The following is a 21116-nucleotide window of genomic DNA, read 5'->3' on the forward strand; positions in this document are numbered from 1 at the left end:
AAAATGTTGTCACTGAACTGGCTCAAATCCCCACAGCTATGTTTAGCCTTGAGAAACTGCAAGCTTTAGAGACCTTCTTTCCCTGCTAGATTTCCTTCTGGGAATAACTAGAGACATAATCCTCCTTTCTGTTGAATGCCAGGTAATTTATATTTCTCTTCAATACAAGGAGAATGGTGGGAGAGTAGAAATGAACAAGGATTTTCCCACAAACCCAGTATTCTCCAGGGATCCAGATTCATCTACTATAACCAATGAGTAGACCACAGCTACCCTTGATAAAGTAACCATAAACCTGAGTTCAGCCTCCGTTCAATCTAAGCACTTTTCAAAGGCTGATTTGGAGGGAGGTAGAAGTGGGTTGTTATCAACTAGTGCTGTCTGAATATCTAATTATGAACTCTCCAGAGGAAGATGAGCTCTCAACTGTATTAATCTTTAAAAATACTGTTATTCTACTTTTCCATGTAATGATTCAAAAGTAATTTCTGGTGAATTACATTTTTAGAATCATCACAGAGATGATCCCAGCCCAATACAATTAAATTGTTTATATATGCTTTATTTCCTACTTTTTTACAAGGATAATATTTCTGTATTTCATCAGTAACTACAAACATATATATATATATATAAATAGTAGTGAGTTATTATCAATAGACAGGCACATGCAATTCTACGAACAGACTCAATTGTAAGAAAAAAATACCTGCCATCCCTGTGATGATGTTCAATGCTCTGACTGTATCTGGAGCGAGGTAGAGTAAGAAAATGACTGCAAGCATGGCAGAAACAAGAACATAAATGAGACTCAGGAAGAAAATGAAGACGGTATAGTTTAATTTTTAAAAGTGAGATTCAAAAAAGATAAGCAGAGAGCAAGCAAAGCAAATGAAAATCGTTACTGGAAAGTTTGCTCCTTCTTCTCAATGTCCATTGTAATACAGCAGTGCTAAAGGTTAAAATGGTCTAAATATTCTAAAACAAAACACAACAGAATGTAACGAATTGAGATTTAAATAAATAATATTTAAAAATAAAATCTTATCAATTATCACAAACATCTTCAGCACCGTCTATAAAATGTATCATAATACAGATGCTACCTCACTTTGGGGATGAAAGGTAGGAAAAGAAAAATAATAAAATAACCAGAAAACTTGAGAAGAAAATATTAAAAGAGATCATTTTGAATACTTATCACACTTAGGGGATTTCATAAGGCAATGATTTCTTTTACAATCATTACTAATTAAAAGTAACTAAAAGAGTTTATAAAATTTCATTTAGTAGGGAACAAATTGAATACTTCATTTGAATATTGTTTTATTTTAATATTACTTTATTTTGAATATTAATTATTTGAAATTAACTTTATTTGATTATTAATTTTATTTTTAAAATGTACTGGATGCTATTCCATTTTCCAGTCACTGTTTATTACATGCTATTGATTCTGCTGCACTTCATGCCTCATGACTTACCATAAGCCATCAAAGTAGTACATTTTCCTTTTTACCCCTCTGTAGCTGATTCTCTTATTTCCATGGCACTAATATAATTTAAAAAATTTTTTTTAATCTTTCATGTCAAAACACTTAATTTTGGCAGATTATCATTATGCTTCAATAAAAAATGGAAACCCACCTTGATCTCTCTCAACATCTCTAAAGAGGATATATACATTTGAATCTTCACTTGCCCTATTCTCCAAAAAAGGAAGAAATTCCTCTACTTGTAATCCTACTTCCCATATGGCCTTGCTTCATTCATTTTTGTCTCATGCCTTCCCTTCCACGATCACATTTAATTCTCAAAATAAAACTTCAGTAACTTTGCCTTCCTCTCTCTTTTTTCATCATAAAACATTTTAGATATATCTACAATTCTTGCTATCACTTTCTCACTTCTCAGTCATGCTTTAAGTTTACTGTAATTTGACTTCTGCCTCTACTATTCTCTTCAAGGTATTCTGTGAGTTTTATCTGTGAAATGCTAAAAAATCCTTTAATTTCTTCTTGATCTTCATTATGCTCCATTTATCTATGGCTTTAGACACTGATTTTCAACCTCTATTTCTTGACACTGTCTTGGTTTTTGAAACACTATTCTCTCAGGCTATTACAAATTTGTGCGTGAGCTCAGTCTTGTCTGACTCTTCGCTATCCTATGGACTGTAGCCCACCGGGCTGCTCTGTCCATGGAACTTTCCAGGCAAGAATACTGGAATGGGTGGCATTTCCTCTTCCAGGGGATCTTCCCAAGCCAGGGATCGAGTCTCTTGAGTCTCTTCCATTGGCAGGTGGATTCTTTAATAGTGTCTGTTAACACTTAACTATGCACCACATACTCCACTGAAGTTTCGTCTATGTCTCAATTAACTACTAATAACAACCCTTCGAGATAGCGTCTAGTGTTCCCACAGACAGAGAAAACTGGCGCTGAGTGCTTGCGCACAGCTGTAAAGTAAGGAGCACAATTGGCTTTTAAACTCAGGGCTTCCTTCAGCCAAAACTGAGGCTCTTAACATGTACACACTGGCCTGATCTCCCACCTACTAACTGTTTCTTTATCCATTTCACTTATTGATTCCCTTTCTTTTATTCCTCAGAGGCAGTGGTTTCCCAAGATTTTTCCTTGACTTTCTTCATACTCAAACACATTCTTTCTGGATAAAACTATTTGTTTTTATAGTGTAATTTCTCACTTTGGCTTAACCTTGATTTTTCTTTGGGTTTCACATCTCCAGCAGCTTCCTGAGATCTCCACACGGCTGTTTGAGTGTCATGTAAGCATTTCAGTAAAACACATGCTAATTGTGAGACATGTGAGACATTGGCCAATTTGAACATCTGGGGCTACAATTGTAAGTAAGACAGCTGGAGCAGTAGCTTTCCAATGTTCTTTTTAAGCAGAAGGCCATTTGTTTTTTCAAACAAAATTTATGTCAAACCAATATTTAGGAATCCAATAAAATCCAAATGGCACTGTCTACAGAGGGAGTAAGAAGCCTAGATCCTACCCATTTGGCTTCATCCTTACCTACAACAACATGCCTTCATGTATCTTTAGAATCTAGAACCCTATCATTTTAAAGGGCCTCCTAGTAGTTAATTATAATTCTTTAATCCTCTTTGGAATTTAATATAATACTTCAGCTATTTGTTTTCTTGTAATCTCAGTTTCAACTGAGAATTTAAATATTTGATAAACCAAGCTATAAAGTCTCAAAATTTAACTTATCCATTTTCCTTATTTTCTACATTCAATTGATTTATAACCATTGCTCATTCTAATGCCTAAATAACTCAGATTTATCCCTTGTTTTCCTTTTTTACTGCCACTATAAATCAGGCTTAACATGTCCACTGAAATAATCTCCTATTAAGCCTCCCTTCAGAACCCAACCCTCTCCCAATCCACCCTCTCTACAGAACTATATTTATAAATTATGATTCTGATCATGTAGGTACATTGCTCCAAATCCTTCAATTAATATCCATCTCAAAAAACAAGTACATATTCTTTAAAACTGTAAAAAAACTAATTTCTAAGCTACATTCAATCTTTATCTCCTATTACTTCACTTTTCCCATACCATTACTTTTCATCTAGGTACAGCAGACTAAGACTGTCTAAATATATTCCATACTTTCCTGACTTTCAGACTAAGTTCATGCTCAACACTCATGCTTCACACTCTGCCAAGAATGTCCTGTCCATCATTCCCTCTCTGTCTCCATTTCATTGTCTTTCAAAATCCTACTAATTTTTAAAGTCCAACTTCTCTTAGAAGCTCTTTCCAATAGATTCAAGCAAGTCATTTCCTCTCCAATCTGTTCTAATCCTATTATGCTTAGGCCTCATGGTCTTTTACATTTTATAACTAGTTACTATATTGTATATAATCAATTGGATCACGTGCTTATCTAGACCAGGATAATGCCTACTCTAAATCTTTGTGCAGAATGCCTAACCCACTCAATAAATATATTTTGAGTTGAACTCAAAAGTAAAGCAGAATTATTATCTTTTCATGTGGAACCTACTGTTTAAAGAGAGCAGTCATTCATATAATCCCAGAAACACTCTAGAACAGTAAACAAAAGATTAAAAACCTATGTAGTATAAGACATAAGGATAACAGTATCAAAAAGATTTTTCTGGCTTTACGAAGAGTAGAAAGAATACCCAACAGTAGTGATGTTGGGATTTACTGCATTAAAAAGGAATAGACTGTCTCTGAAAATTACTTAAGGGTAACAAAGATGTGTAAAATTCAAAGCTGTTAAAATCTTCATATTCATAGAGCATATATATATATATATATATAATCACCCAACTTTTAATATTTTCCTTGACAAGCTTAGAATAAATTTCATCTCTGTAAAGCCAAAGAAAACACTATACAGGAATCCTCATCATGACGCAACAGTTTGTTTAATTCCCCTTTTTGTGATGGTCAATTTTATGTATCAACTTAACTGGCCAAGGGGTGCTCACCTTAAACATTATTTCTGGGAATGTATGTAAAGGTATCTCAGGATGAGACTCTCATTTGACTCAGTGGAATCAGTACATTGCCCACTCCAGTGTGGGTGGACATCAGGCATGAGCTTGACATCTCACAGCTCTCTGGCCCTCTGACTGAGATTGATTAATATACCACTGGCTCACCCGGTTCTCAGGGCTTTGTACTCTGAATTATACCATTATTTCACAAGTCTCCAGCATGCAGACAGCAGATGGTAGACCTTTTCAGCTTGTATAATCATGTGAGCCAATTCCTCATAATAAATCTATCTATCACCTATCTGTATATTTATCTATCAATCTATCATCAATCTCTCTATCCAGCCTAACAGTTCTGTTTCTCTGGATTACAGTGACTATATGCTTTTCCATAGACATGTTATACCTCTTAACATAATCTGGTCATGATTCCCCTTGGAGTAATAGTATAAAAGTGCATCTGTGAATATTACAGAAATTAACCATACTATTTTAGTAAGTCCCCTAAAATTCACCTAAGATACAGTGGTCATTTGCTGCATCCACTTACAGCAATTTAAAAACATTTTATTTACACTTCTCCATTAAAGCATGCTTACTTTTCTCCCAAAATTAATAAAATCTATGCAATAAATAATGTCCTAAATGTACATAAGGAGTTAAAGTAAGTTATTTTAAATATTGCATTTAATCCAATTTGTTTGAAATTTTTAAAAAATTGAGCAGAACTTAAACTCATTGCAAAAGAACAAAACAGGAAACTAAAACATGACTCAATTTTTTTCTTTTTGGTCTAAGCCCCTTTACTTCTTTTTAAAAAATTACATTTATTTATTTTTAATTGAAGGATAATTGCTCTACAATATTGTGTTGGTTTCTGCCAAACATCAATATGAATCAACCATAGGTATACCTCTGTCCCCTCCCTTTTGAACCTCCCTCCCACCCCTCTAGGTTGTTACAGAGCCCCAGTTTGAGTTGCCTGAGTCACATAGCAAATTTCCATTGGCTATATATTTTACATATGGTAATGTATATGTTTCCATGTTATGCTCTTCATACATCCCACTCTCTCCTTCCTCCCACCACCCCCATGTCCATAAGTCTGTTCTCTATGTTTGTGTCTCCATTGCTGCTCTGCAAATAGGGTAAACAGTACTGTCTTTCTAGATTCAATATATACGCATTGATATACAATATTTGTTTTTATCTTTCTGACTTACTTCACTCTGTATAATAGGCTCTAGGTTCATCTGCCTCATTAGAACTAACTGAAATGTGTTCCTTTTTATGGCTGAGTAATATTCCATTGTATATATGTACCACTGCTTCTTTATCCATTCATCTGTCTATGGACATCTAGGTTGCTTCCATGTTCTAGCTACTATAAACAGTGCTGCAATGAATATTGGGGTATATGTGTCTTTTTCAATTTTGGTTTCCTCAGGGTATATGCCTAAGAGTGGGATTAGTGGGTCAATACAGCAATTCCATTGGTTTAATTCCTAGTTTTTTAAGGAATCTCCATACTGTTTTCCATGCTGCTGCTAAGTCACTTCAGTTGTGTCTGAGTCTGTGCGACCCCAAAGACGGCAGCCCACCAGGCTCCCCCATCCCTGGGATTCTCCAGGCAAGAATACTGGAGTGGGTTGCCATTTCCCTCTCCAATGCGTGAAAGTGAAAAGTGAAAGTGAAGTCGCTCAGTCGTGTCTGACTCTTCGCGATCCCATGGACTGCAGCCCACCAGGCTCCTCCATCCATGGCATTTTCCAGGCAAGAGTACTGGAGTGGGGTGCCACTGCCTTCTCATAGTGGCTGCATCAATTTACATTACCCCCCAATAGTGCAAGAAGGTTCCCTTTTCTCCACATCCTCTCCAGCATTTACTGTTTGTAGATTTTTTTGATGATGGCCATTCTGACTGGTGTGAGGTGATATCTCATTGTAGTTTTGATTTTGCATTTCTCTAGTAATGAATGATGTTGAGCATCTTTTCATGCGTTTAACCAGCCATCTGTCTGTCGTCTTTGGAGAAATGTCTGTTTAAGTTTTTTTGCCCACTTTTTGATTGGGTTGTTTGTTTTTCTGGTATTAAGTTGTATGAGCTGCTTGTATATTTTGGAAATTAATCCATTGCCACAAAATGTGACTAAATTTACAAAAAAGATTAATAAAGGAACTTAAGGATTCTCAAATCCTGATTAAAAAATTTGACTATCCAAAGAACTAAAAAAGATTATTGATCTAATTTCCTGACACACTTTGATTCTTACTAACAAATTTAATTTTTGAAGATAAAACAAAACTATATTTATAATGAATTATCCTTGCACTGTATTTCATTAGCCTGAATGTTCCCTTTTCAGTTCAGTTCAGTTTAGTCGCTCAGTCATGTCTGATACTTTGCGACCCCATGTTCCCTTTTAGGAACTACCAGATACACAAAAAGGACTGTAAAAAAGAGGAGATAAAAATCTCACTCTTAAGTAATCTGGAGATTTTGAAAGCTAAATTTCCAACAATGTCAATTTAATACCAAACTGTCTTTAACATTGTCACTATTTTGATACTTTATAGTTCCTAAAATACACTATGATTTAAAAAGTAAAAATATAATCCTGAAATATAATAAATAAAAAGTTGCATTAATTTGTAGGATGAGTTTTCTTTTTCATTTACTTTCTCTATGTTTTCAAACTTTCAGAGATGTATTTCTCTCATAGCTGATAACTGAAATGGTTTGGTAATTTTTGGTAGCTGACAGCCTGTTAAAGAATAGTGAAATATCATGTGTTTGAAGTATTTTAGAAATTCATATAATAAGGTAAATATGCCCTATTCTATAAAATATTATAGAATATAAATGCATTAATTGAATGAACAGAAGAAAGAAGTTTGTGAAGTAATATATCTTCTGCCAGTATTATTTTTCTTCCTTATTAGGCTGAAAGTATACTCTATGGAATTAAATGCAACCAATATATTTCAATCTCTATGATAGACATAAAAAATGTGTACTGTAAGATATCTATGACATATTATAGAAATAGCATCTAGTACTCTATTCTTATTCTAGTAGTAAGTTAACTCCTATAATAAACAAGCTCTTGAAATGATTTCTAATACTAAAGTCACATAGTTTGCTACAGAAAATGATGTTCCTAGTTGTAGTAGTTACCAGGATTTACCAGAGAAATAATGATACAAAAAAGTAGCAGGAATGAAGAGGAAGACGACTATTACATTAATCATTTTTATTTAATATCACTGTATGGAAGTTTCTGAATTGCTTGTAATAAACCTTTCTTTTCAAAAAAGAAAAGGAATTTGACTGGTACTAATAAAATGAGATGTGCAGAGAAATAAAGATCCAATCAAAATTCTATGTATAATTCTTCTTTTATTATCTATAATAAAAGGATATCTTTCTTACACAACGTAAGTTTAAACAAGTGTGTGTGCATGCTTAAGTCTCTTCAGTCGTGTCTGACTCTTTGTGATGCTAGGGACTGTAGTCCAGCAGCCCCTCCTCTGTCCATGGGGCTCTCCAGGCAAGCATACAGGAGTGGGGTGCCATATCCTCTTTCAGGGGACCTTCCTAACGCAGGGATCAAAATGTCTCTTTTGTCTCCTGCATTGGCAGATGGGTTTTCTACTACTAGCATCACCTGGGAAGCCCAACCAAGTACTATGAATTAACGTCATATAGTATCATTTACTGGGGCTTCCCTGGTGGCTCAGACAATAAAGAATCCGCCCACAATGTGGGAGACTGGGGTTCCATCCTTGGGTCAGGAATATCCCATGGAGAAGGGAATGGCTACCCATACCATATTCTAGCCTGGAGAATTTCATGGACAGAGGAGCCTGGCAAGCCACAGTCCATGGGGTTGTATCATTTATCACCCTACATGGCCGATGTAAAAGCCATTATCTTTTTTTTTTAAAGCTATTATCTTTATTCACAATTTTCTAGTATGTCCCCTAGTCCTTCATCCTTCTTACTGGGTCTTTCTGATAGTATATGTATATTCTGCCTCTGTGTCTTTTGTTGTTGCCTAAATAAACATGCTCATTTTTCAAGGTCCAACATATATCCTACATCCTCTACAAGCCACTTTAAGAAAACAACTGAATTGACTGACTTTTTCTCTGCTTAACTGATGAGCACATTAAAATGTAAATTATTTATAAGCTAAAAGATCCTTTTAAAATGTTAAGAGGTACTTTTTTTGAGTTCATACCATTCAATTGGTGGCACTGTTTCACTTAATCTACCCAACAACCCTATAAAGTTGGTGTTAATATTCCAATTTTATAGATAAGGAAATCAAGTAGATAAGGAAATCAAATCAAAGATACACAGCAATCAAGTGGTAAAAAAATCTAAATTCAAGCCCAAAGCCATTTGGTTCCAAATCCCATGAAAAAGAATACATTTCATGAAATATTCTAGTCCAGTGTGTCAATTCTTACTGACAAGCAAGATTAACACACTACTCAAAATAACTAAATTTTACTTATCATCTCAAAGGAAATTATTTTTTAGGCTTTTAAATCAACAGTATTATTTATCAACTCTATAAAATGCAGTTCATGAAAATTCACTGAAGGAGGCTTCGAGTATTCTTACCATCTACTATAAATAGTACATAAAAATAACAATGCCTTCATGCCTTCATATGCATTCTATTATGTAAAATCTTTTGAATATTAGGATAAAACAGAAATTAAGAACTCATTGTTTAATAATGTGATAGACTATTTTCATGAATACTGTACTTTTCATTTTTGATTCATCATGTTAATGAATAATGATTACAAAAATACTCAAAATTAATATAGAAATGGTTTTATAGGCCTATTTAAATGAAATTTTATTTTATTCATTTCTAAAAGGATTTAGAACAGCTCACAATGGAGAGTAATTATGATCTGGTAATGTACAAGACTTTAAAACAGTAAGGAAATCACGTGGATCAATTTCCCCACAAAAATCTCTGAATTCCTTGAACGTTTTTGCCAAATTAAAAGATTCATAATGTTATAAACAATAAAATATGACATTTCAATTATGACTAATTCAAATATTAACTAATACCAAGGATTGAATAGCACTTTTCAGGTCATTAATCTTAGAGCTCTTTGTCTCAAAATATCAATAAAATATTATGTGCTTGTCATGACAGTGACTATTTTTGTTTAAACTTCTGGAGGTCAATTTTCTTCTGTTCTTCCCTGCAAGATTTAGCCCAGACCATACTGCCTTTATTTAGTTCATTTTACATAAACTTGGAGGATTTAAAGTCATTTCAGACTTTCCTCCCTCATCATCTGCTTAACATGCCTTCAGTGTGAACAAGGAGTTTATGAGTCACTACATGAAAAATTTCAAGATATTATCAATCTTAAAAAAATTCTACTAGGTAATGCAAAACTCATTCATCCATCCTAATATGACGCATTCCTAATCATTCTAATATAGTTACCTTTTTCAATATTATTGCACTTGATTATTCATTTCTGTAGGTAACATGCCTATAATTACTTTAAAGACACAAACCCCTATGAAAAAGTCAAATAAATTAAAAATAAATAAAGCACTACACTAGTTTTCATTTGACACCAAGATATTAATTTATTCACTTCCTATTTCTTCTTAGATCTCAGACACAAAAGCCAATAGCTGACTGACACTATTGAAGACTAAGATATTCCCTATATTTCCAGTACACTGGAAAAGTGTACTCCAACACAATGTTATAAGCATGAACTGAGTTAGATTTAGACTAGATTTGGACAAAACAATTAAATTTATAAGTATTGACAAAAAAATTTCATATCAATTGATTGAATCTCCAACCTTCCCCCCAGTGTTTTTACTAAAATTAGTTTAGGATGGGGTCGCAAAGATTCAGACACGACTGAGCAACTTTCACTATATTGCTTATAGTTTAGGATGCATATAAAAAGACTTCTGAGTTCCTTTGTTATTTCATCATAACATTCTCTGAACAGCAAATTAAGCTTTCTATTCTAATCCTTATCTTAAACCCACTTGGTAGTTTTGGGGAAATACCATAGCATTTTTCATTTCATATATAATCAAATCATGTACTAGAGGATTAATCAATTAGCTTGTTAAAAAATTATTAGTAATTAATGTATGTACTGAAACATGCCTAAGTATATCACATTTAATGGAGAAAATTCAGAGAAGTCTTCCAAGCACAGCAGTCAACAAGTATAATTCTTTAAGCTGTTTAAAAGATTTACTAAAAGCCATGAGGAAAAACCTCTTCATGAATCAGTTTTTCTGTCTGTTTAAACAAACCAGGCTTGTCTCAACATGACTATATATAAAAAGTCACACAGATTTACCAGATGAACGTAAAAGACTTTAAATCTACTGTCTCATGAAAGTATTTTTCAGTATAGTAATTGGTTATGATAAAGTAAAAATAATAAAACATCCTGTTTTCCTTATGATTATCATTATAATTTCATGTGCAAGTTCACTAACTTAACTGGCTTGATTTAACAAAGTACCAAAACTGCAAGAGCAAAATGAATTTTTTTTCTTAGCAAACAGAAGGTTGTTTTTTGTTTCTTTAATTTTTAAAAATGATGTGACAGTCATAAGAATTAATGTAGATATTGTAGACGAAGCACATGGTTTCAAAAACTAAGATAAGAAATACCCAAGTTCAGGATGAAAACATTTTATGGTAATCTTTCTTCCATAGGCAGCAATTATAATATAGTCTCACAGTATTTGATTAAATTTACCTGTCTCTGTCTGGAGAATAATGGTCATCCATGACACGATGTCTATCCATTCGGCTAATTGTATTATAATGTCCTATAGCAGAGCGTGTCCCTCGAAGTCCCTGTTCCACATTTCGACTGAAATAGCAAGATCCATTAAATATCTTAATAAACCACAATCATATCTTATACTAAAAAATAAAGTTTTTTAATAAAGACAGTAGAAAAAGACAAAAGATCACTGTAATATCAACCTCAAGATTTTTGCTTTGTTTTAACTAACTGCACTTCTGCTAAATCTATAAATATCACCTGGAGATTGACAATAAAATTAGGAGATTGCTGCTGTAACAGGTGTGTGCCTGCTAAATTGCTTCAGTCCTGTCCAACTCTTTGTGACCCATGGACTGTAGCCCTCCAGGCTCCTCTGTCCATGGGATTTTCCAAGCAAAAATACTGGAGTGGGTTGCCATTTCTTCCTCCAGGGGATCTTCCTGAGCCAGAGATGGAAGCCGGATCTCTTACCTCTCTGACGTCTCCTTCATTGGCAGGCAGTACCCGCTAGTGCCACACAGGAAGCCATAATAGAGGTAATATCAATAGGAATGAAGATAAGGGTTATGAAAACGATTAATGGATGACTCCCAGGTGTGTGGGAGAAGGCAATGGCAGCCCACTCCAACACTCTTGCCTGGAAAATGCCATGGACGGAGGAGCCTGGTAGGCTGCCGTCTATGGGGTCACACAGAGTTGGACGTGACTGAGTGACTTAGCAGCAGCAGCAGCAGCCCAGGTGTATAGTAGTGATAATAAAATATGAAATTAGGAGGAAGTATAGGTTTGTGTGGAGAAAATGAGTTCAGCATGTTGCTTATTAGCCATCTTATTTTAGGGATAATAACTGTTTATTTTTTTAATCTAAACTGATATTTTTATAACCGATCAATGACTATTTTTTTAAGCCACCATTCTTGGCCTGGGTTGTTTACTAATCTTACGGGCTTCCCTCGTGGCTCAGTCCGTACAGAGTCTGCCTGCAATGCAGGAGACCTGGGTTCGATTCTTGGGTTGGGAAGATCCCCTGGAGAAGGAAATGGCAACCCACTCCAGTATTCTTGCCTGGAGTATCCCATGGACAGAGGAGCCTGGCAGACTACAGTCTATGGGGTCCCAAGAGTTGGACATGACTGAGTGACTAAACACATTCTTTTCCATGATGGAATAAACCTTTTACACAAGCTCCTGCTACTACAGGCTTTCTGTTAAGTGCAGGAATCTAATCTAAAATCTAATCTAAAATCCATGAATGAATGAATCTAATCTAAAATCCATGCCTATTTTCTACTGGTGTGTTCAAATATTCATTCTCTGATAAGTCAAGAATTTTTTTTTTTTTAATGAGAAAGGGCTTAATTTACTAAAACTACAAATTTAAAATCTTATTTCAGATTACAAATCTTATTATTCTACTGCTAAGTCTACCACATTTAAACAGTTACTTTTCAGAAGACTTTTAATAATTTTAGTCCCATTTATACACTTACCTAAATCTTCAAATGTTTTAAACTGTTTATAAATTTAATATATTAAATTTTCTCTTTAATTAATTGTCTAAATAAACATTTAAGTGCTTAATATCCTTATAATTAAATAAGTTAAATTTATAAATATAATAAATCTTGTTCTCTTAGACAGTCTAATGCCATGCATAAAATTAAGATGTCAACCTAAAATTCTAAGTCTAAATGTCTAAAACTAAATTACTCATTTAAAATAAGTGTTCTAAGATTGCTATTCTAAAGGTTCAAATTGCCTTAAACATTGCAAGTATATAAAATGTGAAATTATGCATATATTTCCTGTTCAGAAACATTTATCTCCTTGGTTCTTACTCTAGTAAGCCCTTCTATAACTTAACTGGATTGATTTGGAAACATTATTTCCATGGTTCTTACTCTAATAAGCATTTCTATAACTTAACTGGATTGATTAGAGTTTTCCTCTAAATGTAAGACCTGGAATTGCAGATTTCCAAGCAATTCTTCCCACTGCTCATGCATTTCCTTTTAGTCTTCTCACGATTGTTCTTAATTGTATTGCTGCAACAAATGTTTATTCTTTCCTATTTCTTAAAATGTCAGTATTATTCATGAGTACAATTTGTTGGGTCTAACTAGATCTGCTCAATATATATATGAAAGTGGAATTTGTATCTTCTTTTGATGGACGTGAGTTTGAGTGCACTCCAGGAGTTGGTGATGGACAGGGAGGCCTGGCGTGCTGCGATTCATGGGGTTGCAAAGAGTCGGACACGACTGAGCAACTGAACTGAACTTATGACTATGAACTTATAATAAAATCATATTTAGGTCATCCAAAGTTACAAAGTAGCCCATATTTCGTATTACTCTCCTTATATAGGCTATTGACTAGCACATATGTTTTTCCCTAAACAACTTTTTTCTATAAGAACCTATCTTTATAAATTTCTATGGCAATCCACTCCAGTATTCTTGCCTGGAGAATCCCAGGGATGGGGGAGCCCGGTGGGCTGCCATCTATGGGGTCACACAGAGTCGGACACGACTGAAGTGACTTAGCAGCAGCAATAATATTTTAAGATAAATAGGCTTATAATATCATCCTATAAAATGTTATGCTGTCTTACCTTTGTGGAGGAGGGACACTGGGTGACCAAGATCTAGTCCTTCCTATAACATCTACTCGGTGTGGAGACCCTGACGGTGAACAGTGGTTTGATGACATTACTTGTTCTGGCACTGACAATGTTGAGCTTTGAAGATCTCGACCATTGTGTCGATAATCTAAAGGTGGAAATATTAAGATTACAGTTATCCACACACTGAGATATTTAGTATTTTGTAATTTACTGAAAAACATAAAATGTTAGTGAAAGGCTTTAAATATATAAATGTAAAGCATAATGAATAAAGCACAATGCTAACATAAAATAATATTTTATAAACACTTAAATTGAGAAGGAATGACAAATATTCAAATATTTAGACAGCTACTATGCTCACATTTTTACACAGTTAGTAATCTTCATTAAAAGAATTAAGCTTATTCTAAAAACATTTTCATCTCTTCATTGACCAGAAGAGCTTCAGATAGTTCTCAACAACTATAAATATTTAGAATAATTAACCTGACAAAAAGTTACTACTTTCTATAGTGCATGCATGTTCAGTTGCTTAAGTCGTGTCCAACTCTTTGCAACCCCATGTACTCTAGCCCGCCCGGCTCCTCTGTCTATGGGATTTTCCAGGCAAGAATGGCCAAGTTGGCTCAGTTGGTAAAGAATCTGCCTGTAATGCAGGAGACCCAGGTTTGATCCCTGGTTTGGGAAGATACCCTGGAGAAGAAAATGGCAACCAGCACTCCAGTATTCTTGCCTGGAGAATTCCATGGACAGAGGAGCTGGGCAGGCTACAGTCAATGGGACTGTAAAGAGTCAGACAGGACTGTGTGACTAACTTCCACTTTCAGGCAAGAATACTGGGGTGGGGTGCCATGCCTTCCTTCAGGTGATCTTCCCAAACCAGGGATCAAACCTGAGTCTCCTGTGTCTCCTGCATTGGCAAGTTGGTTCTTTACCCACTGAGCAACCTGGGAATCCCAATTTCTATAGTCTATATAGATATTTCTTTAAGAAATAAACACTAAGCATTCTGAATATCATTTGAAGTAAACATTTAAACTTTGATTCCAAGTATTTGAAAATTATCTCAAAAATTACACTTGACTTCAAAATAGCAATACAGAGGATATTATACAACACTATTTTTTCCTCAATGGATTATTGAATGAATCACCATAGAGCAAAAAAATTAATAACACTGAGACAAGAAACAATGATGTTTTATGGTGGTAAACAATAATGAGCCCAGGATAAATACTTTGTATCATGTAAGCTTGCTAAATAATATTCTGCAATAGCAAAGATTATTGCAGAAAGTATTAACCCAAATAATGAATGATTCCTGAAAAAGTTTTTCAAAAGGTATATTCTTTAATAAAATGGAAAAAAATAACATAATCATTTTTTTGTCATCCTGGAAGTAGAAAATAAAAGAACTGAGATATGCCCCAAATGACATCAAGACAAAGAGCTTTAATGACCTGAAGAAAAATATTTTGGGTAAAAAATCTGATGTGGCTAGATATTTAATAAAGGGAAGAAGTTGAAAAAGTCAATTAATTAAAAAATAGAATACAAGTAGGGGAAAATGCTAACAATCTCCAAGCAAGATATCATGAGAAATATGACTTTATTAAGATTCAATTCACAAATGATAAAACATGAAAAATATTTTTGTAGTCTTAGTGAATTAATATGTTATTCACCTTAGTGCAAAAAATAAAGGCTAAAAGGATTGTATTGAGTTTTATTTTAATGTAGTACACTGATAGCAAGCAAACTGACTCATACTCTATCAAAATTTGTCCAACAAAAATTGTCAGTCACTGATGCAACTGTAGCACATCTTACGTACAACAGAACATAAATATTTTGTTCATGATAAAATTGGCTATGCTTATGAAACTTGCTAGGCTAATTAACCTTCAAGCAGAAGAGAATCAAACATTTTTATAATAGAGTATATTATATTTAAAAACACTTCCAAAATTTATTAAAAATAGCCACTTAGCTAAATTATTAAATCACCAGACAAACTTGTAGCCATAAGTGAGGCAGTATTTTAAAACTACAATATCACAATTTCAAAATGCAGCTGTATCTGATACTTATAACAACAGTGAACAAAATTTTTAAAAAGTGCATCCAAATATTTGATACATGTGGCTGTTTGTGATAGTAAAAAGATTTTTTCCACATTGTTAGTGAAATATAAAGAAGCTTTAGTTATACAGTAACTTCTCAAACTTATAATGAAATCCTTATTATTTAGTAATTTGAAAATAGAAAATTGGTAAGTACTTATGAGACATCTTTCAGTAAGAATATTCAATCTAACAATCCATACAGGTATTCCAGCAACTGGAATCATTCAGTTTAAACTGCCGTAAGGCTGTTTTGGGAGTGGGGGATAAACAGGGTAGTTCTTTGTAACTCATTAATTATATTTATCTGTCTATATACATGTTCATTGGTAAATAATGATTATAGTTCCTTCTTATTACTATAAAATTCTTACCTGACACTACACCAATTCCATCATCACAGTCATAATCAGAGACCTCACTATCACTTATTCTCTTTGATCCTGTGAAGCAAACAATAGCAATAATTAAAATCGCTGATCATTTAAGGAAAAGAAAAATCCTCACCAACCTAAAAAGCAAATGAGAGGATTTTGAGGGAAACACTTGAGAATAAAAAACAAGAAAAGTCATCATAAACTCACAAACACTCATTTTCACTTATATTTTATTTTGTGAGGATATTATTTTTAAATGTATGATAAAATTCCTAAAAGGATTAAAGCTTGAAATACTATTAAACATTAAAAAATATGTTAGTGATTTCATGCTAATTGATAAAATCTATTGAACAAAAATCCAAAGTCAAAAATAGCTCAATCAGTTTCAGATGCTTTTAGACAAATGCACTTAAATCTAGACAAATTTCTAAATATAAACAATGTTATACGCAAAGACATTCATGTGCCTTTTTCTAATATGCATGACTAATGAATTAAATATATCCAGTTCTTTATTTTTCACATTTATGGAGAGGAAGAATAATTTAAGACATCTTAAACATCCTTCCTTTTCTATTACTTTAGTTGCTTCTCTGTTGCTTTAAGAAAGATATGAGAATAAATCATCCACAAACTAACTTATGCATTATGAACTGTGTTTTATTTTCTAAGAAACAACCTAAGACAGAATAATAAGTATTATTATAAATCAATAGTCCTGTATGTGTTTTCCTTACAAATCTGTAACAAAACTTTAAAAGTTAATCATGCTATGGCAAAAATCACATTAAACTGAATTAAGTAGAGTTTGATTGACTAAATGGCTAAAGCAGATTGCTCTCACACTTAACTATGACATACATCACATAGACAAATAAAAACATCATAATTTTGTAATCTTTTCTCCTTTGTGTGTCTGAGGAATAGGTACATAATTCATAAGAGAATCTCCTACTAAAGCACTTCTTTTTTTCTTGGTATCAGAAAATATTTAACGACAAATGAAGACAGTGCTTCTATTTCAAGAGGACTTGTTTTGTCTGTCTACTTACACAACACATTACTCATTACATAGACGAAACTCTTATCAGAAAATAAATGTTTTCCTGTAAGGTTTATAAAACACTGAAAGCTCATGTTGTGTAAAAGAGCAATAATTAAAATGTTCAGTCACTGATGCAATTCCTTTCAAGGAATGTCTTCCAACATCTGCAACCGCCCCCTAGAAATACGCTCTCTTTATGTTTTGCTTGTTGTAATCCCTGCCTTCTTGGGAGAGGAAGAGTCTTTTTTTGATAGGAACGGCAGTTCTTGTTTTTCTCCTTTTAATGGTTAGGTAGACGATACCTATCTTTTTTTGGTCATGTGGTCCCACTGAATTAACTCACCACTACTTTCCTTCCAAATCCATATGTCATACATTTTAGACCCAATTGAATCTGAGGCTCTTATTGTTGCTTTGTTGCTAAGTCATGTCTGACTCTTTTGTATCCCCATGGACTGTAGCCCGCTAGGCTCCTCTTTCCTTGGGACTTCCCAGGCTAGAACACTGGAGTGGGTTGCTGTGTCTTTCTCCAGAGGGTCTTATAGCACTGGTTAATATGGAAACCACAGTTATCTGACAACATCTCAGCAGAATGGTCACAAAAGGATTTATAGAATCAGGACAGACACTGTAAATAAACTTATGAGAAAGGAAGGATAACACAGATGAGGCTGTGAAGGAGAGAGTTAAGAACTGCTCAGTTGGCAATAAGATTTCACCTGTAAATAATCAAGGAAAAAGCAATGGTTATTTTAATGCTACTGGTCCAGCATAGAGCATAAAGATTACATGATTTTTGTCTTGGTCAAGGATCAGAGCTGCCTCTAATGTAAGATAAGAATGACACCAACATAAGAATGAAGGTCATTTTATTAGCCTTTGTGTGTTGTCCTGTGTGTGTGAGACAGTAGGGGTTGGAGTCAGCGGTAGGGCATACATGTGGCTTGTAAATGCTACTTCCTTTCAACTCTTGATTACTTTCCTGAAGGAAGTCTTGATTTATTTTGATATTAGTCCTATAGAAGTTAAATATATTGCAGTTATGTTCTCTCTGTGTGGATCTTATCTTTTCATATTCTGATGAATTCAAGTACTTAAGTTTAATGGCACTGAATATATCAATCTTTTCTTCTAAAACTGTTTTCAGGGTCATTTTGTAGTACATGTAGAATGATATATTAATTCAAGGTTTAGTAAATCATATATTTTAAAAGAATTTCTTCACTTTAAGTTTTCAAACTGTTTGCTACATTTCTAATTTTACTTTTTAATGTATTTTCTGATATATCAATCATATTACCATTTGAATACTAACTGTACCCTCTTTTTATTCTGCCACAAATTTCATCACAGGTTTATTTTATAAGGATTAAATTTTGGCTTTCATAATCCTAACTAGAAATTTGTTTCTTGTTTTATTGATTGTTGCTCTTACTTTAAGGCCTTCTTTCCTTGGATTTTTTATGACAGAGGACAAGATGGTTGGATGGCATCACCGACTTGATGAACACAAGTTTGAGCAAGCTCCAGAAGTTGGTGATGGACAGGGAAGCCTAGCGTGCTGCAGTCCATGTGGTCCCAAAGAGTTGGACAAGACTGAGCAACTGAACTGAACTGATTTTTTTTCCTAAAACACTGGATGAGTACATTATAATTTTCAAGCTTTGAATATTTTGTAAGCATTCCCCTGAGTACTTCTTTGCATTACACAAATATTTGTATGTAAATATGTGTTAAATTTTCTTCATGGGTCTAGAAGATATTTCCATATTTAATTATATTTAAGATACTATTGACTGATTAATCCATGACAAATGCAGATATAATAGATTTTGAATTCTTTATAGTATGTGTCTATTTTTAAAATTTATCATGGGTATGGGTATAATATATCTCTTTCTTTAAAAATTGATATAGTTGCTTAGCCTAAATCATATCAATTCTTTGAAATCTTTCCAAAATGAATTATTGAATAGTATATTAATAATTCTTTAAAATGTTGCTTGTATATAAGAGAGGAATATGAATTCATTAAATGTTAGGTTCAGAGTTCTTTAACCATGAGATAAATTTGTTAATTCCATGGTTTATTTTGTATTGTCCCTAAATTTTTGTTTGCTTGACCAATAAATGGTTGAGACAGAATTATATTGCACTTTCTTTTAATGGTTGTAAATTTGTTGATTTTTCTCTCTAGCTCTAATTAATGGTTACTGAAGCTGTTTCATTTATATATGCAAGTTTTTAATTATTTTGATAGACATAAATAATCATTTGAAAAAGTTTAACCTCCATTATGACAAAATGTCTCAGGAAACCAGTAAGAAGGAAACTTCTTCAAAATGATAAGAGGTGTTTACAAAAAACCTGCACCTAACATAACCCTTAATTATTAAATATAGAATGCATTCCCCCTAAAAGAAAGAACAGGCCAGTGATGTCCACTACAACCCCCTTTGATTCAATATTCTGTTAGTAAAATACAAGGGAAATAAATGAAAGGCATACAGACTAGAAAGCAAGATGTAACATGATCATGTAAATTAAAAATCTTAAGTGAAAGCGAAGTGAAGTCGCTCAGTCATGTCTGATTCTTTGCGACCCCATAGACTGTAACCCGCCAGGCTCCTCTGTCCATGGGATTCTCCAGGCAAGTATACTGGACTGGGTTGCCATTTCCTTCTCCAGGGGATCTTCCCAACCCAGGGACTGAACCCAGGTCTCCCGCATTGCAGGCAGACGCTTTAACCTCTGAGCCACCAGGGAAGCCTGTTATTAAGATTGATTAATCAATGAATTTACCAAAACTCTAGGATACATAGTAAACATACAAAAATGAACAATGAAAAATTAGAAACTTGTTTTTAAAACCACTATCATTTACAAAAATTTCCAAACATATGAAATATTTCGGAATACATTTAACATGAAATGTATGAAACATGTATGGCCCAAACCACAACACACCACTGTACTAGTTTCATATTGCTGCTGTAACACAGTACCAAACACTGTGAAGTTCAAAACAACAGAAATCTATTGTCTCACAGTTCTGGAGGGTAGACGTCCAAAATCAGGGTGTCGGCAGTGCCACGCTCATTCTGATGTGCTCATTCTCTTCCTAGGGAGGAATACTTCCTGTGTCTTCTGACTTCTAGTGTTTGCACACAAGCTTTGGCATTCTTCCACTTGTAAGTCTATCACTCCAGTCACACAGTCATTTTCTCCCTGAATGTCTTCAGGTTGTCTTCCTCTGTGCCTGTCTGTCTCCATGTCCAAATTTCCCCTTTTTATAGGGTCACCAGCCATATTTGATTAGGGTTTGCCCTTGTGGCCTCAGAAAAACTTGATTACCTCTGTATAGACTTTATTTCCCCATAAAGTCACAGCTGAAGGTACTGGTTAGGACTTTAAGAACATATTTGGGGAACACAATTCAACTTATAACAACTGTTGAAAATTAAAGAAAATTTAAATAAATGGAGAGTTTTTTTGCAAAGTTGGAAACCAGAAGTTGTTAGACTAACATTCTCAGGGGGCTAAGAGAAAACAAAAATCATTCTTGAATTTTATATAAAGCAAATTTTTCCACCAGGAATGAATAA

General features: G+C 33.8%; 1 protein-coding gene across 37 annotated transcripts in view; it reads right to left on the reverse strand.

Moving 5' to 3' along the window:
• RIMS2 (regulating synaptic membrane exocytosis 2) overlaps positions 1-21116 on the reverse strand; it is a 592618-nt gene that overhangs the window by 218584 nt on the left and 352918 nt on the right. For 24 of the 37 annotated variants that reach the window (XM_068983626.1, XM_068983609.1, XM_068983634.1 and 21 more), the window contains 3 exons: positions 16461-16529; positions 13949-14105; positions 11302-11418 (listed from right to left, as the gene is read on the reverse strand). In XM_068983626.1, coding sequence (XP_068839727.1) covers positions 11302-11418; positions 13949-14105; positions 16461-16529 — 343 coding nt within the window. Of the gene's footprint in view, positions 1-709; positions 776-11301; positions 11419-13948; positions 14106-16460; positions 16530-21116 lie in introns of all 37 variants that reach the window. The other 13 variants (XM_068983618.1, XM_068983608.1, XM_068983611.1 and 10 more) reach the window with 1 other exon arrangement.

The sequence above is a fragment of the Capricornis sumatraensis genome, chromosome 11, assembly GCF_032405125.1.
Source record: "Capricornis sumatraensis isolate serow.1 chromosome 11, serow.2, whole genome shotgun sequence".
Lineage (NCBI taxonomy): Eukaryota > Metazoa > Chordata > Mammalia > Artiodactyla > Bovidae > Capricornis > Capricornis sumatraensis.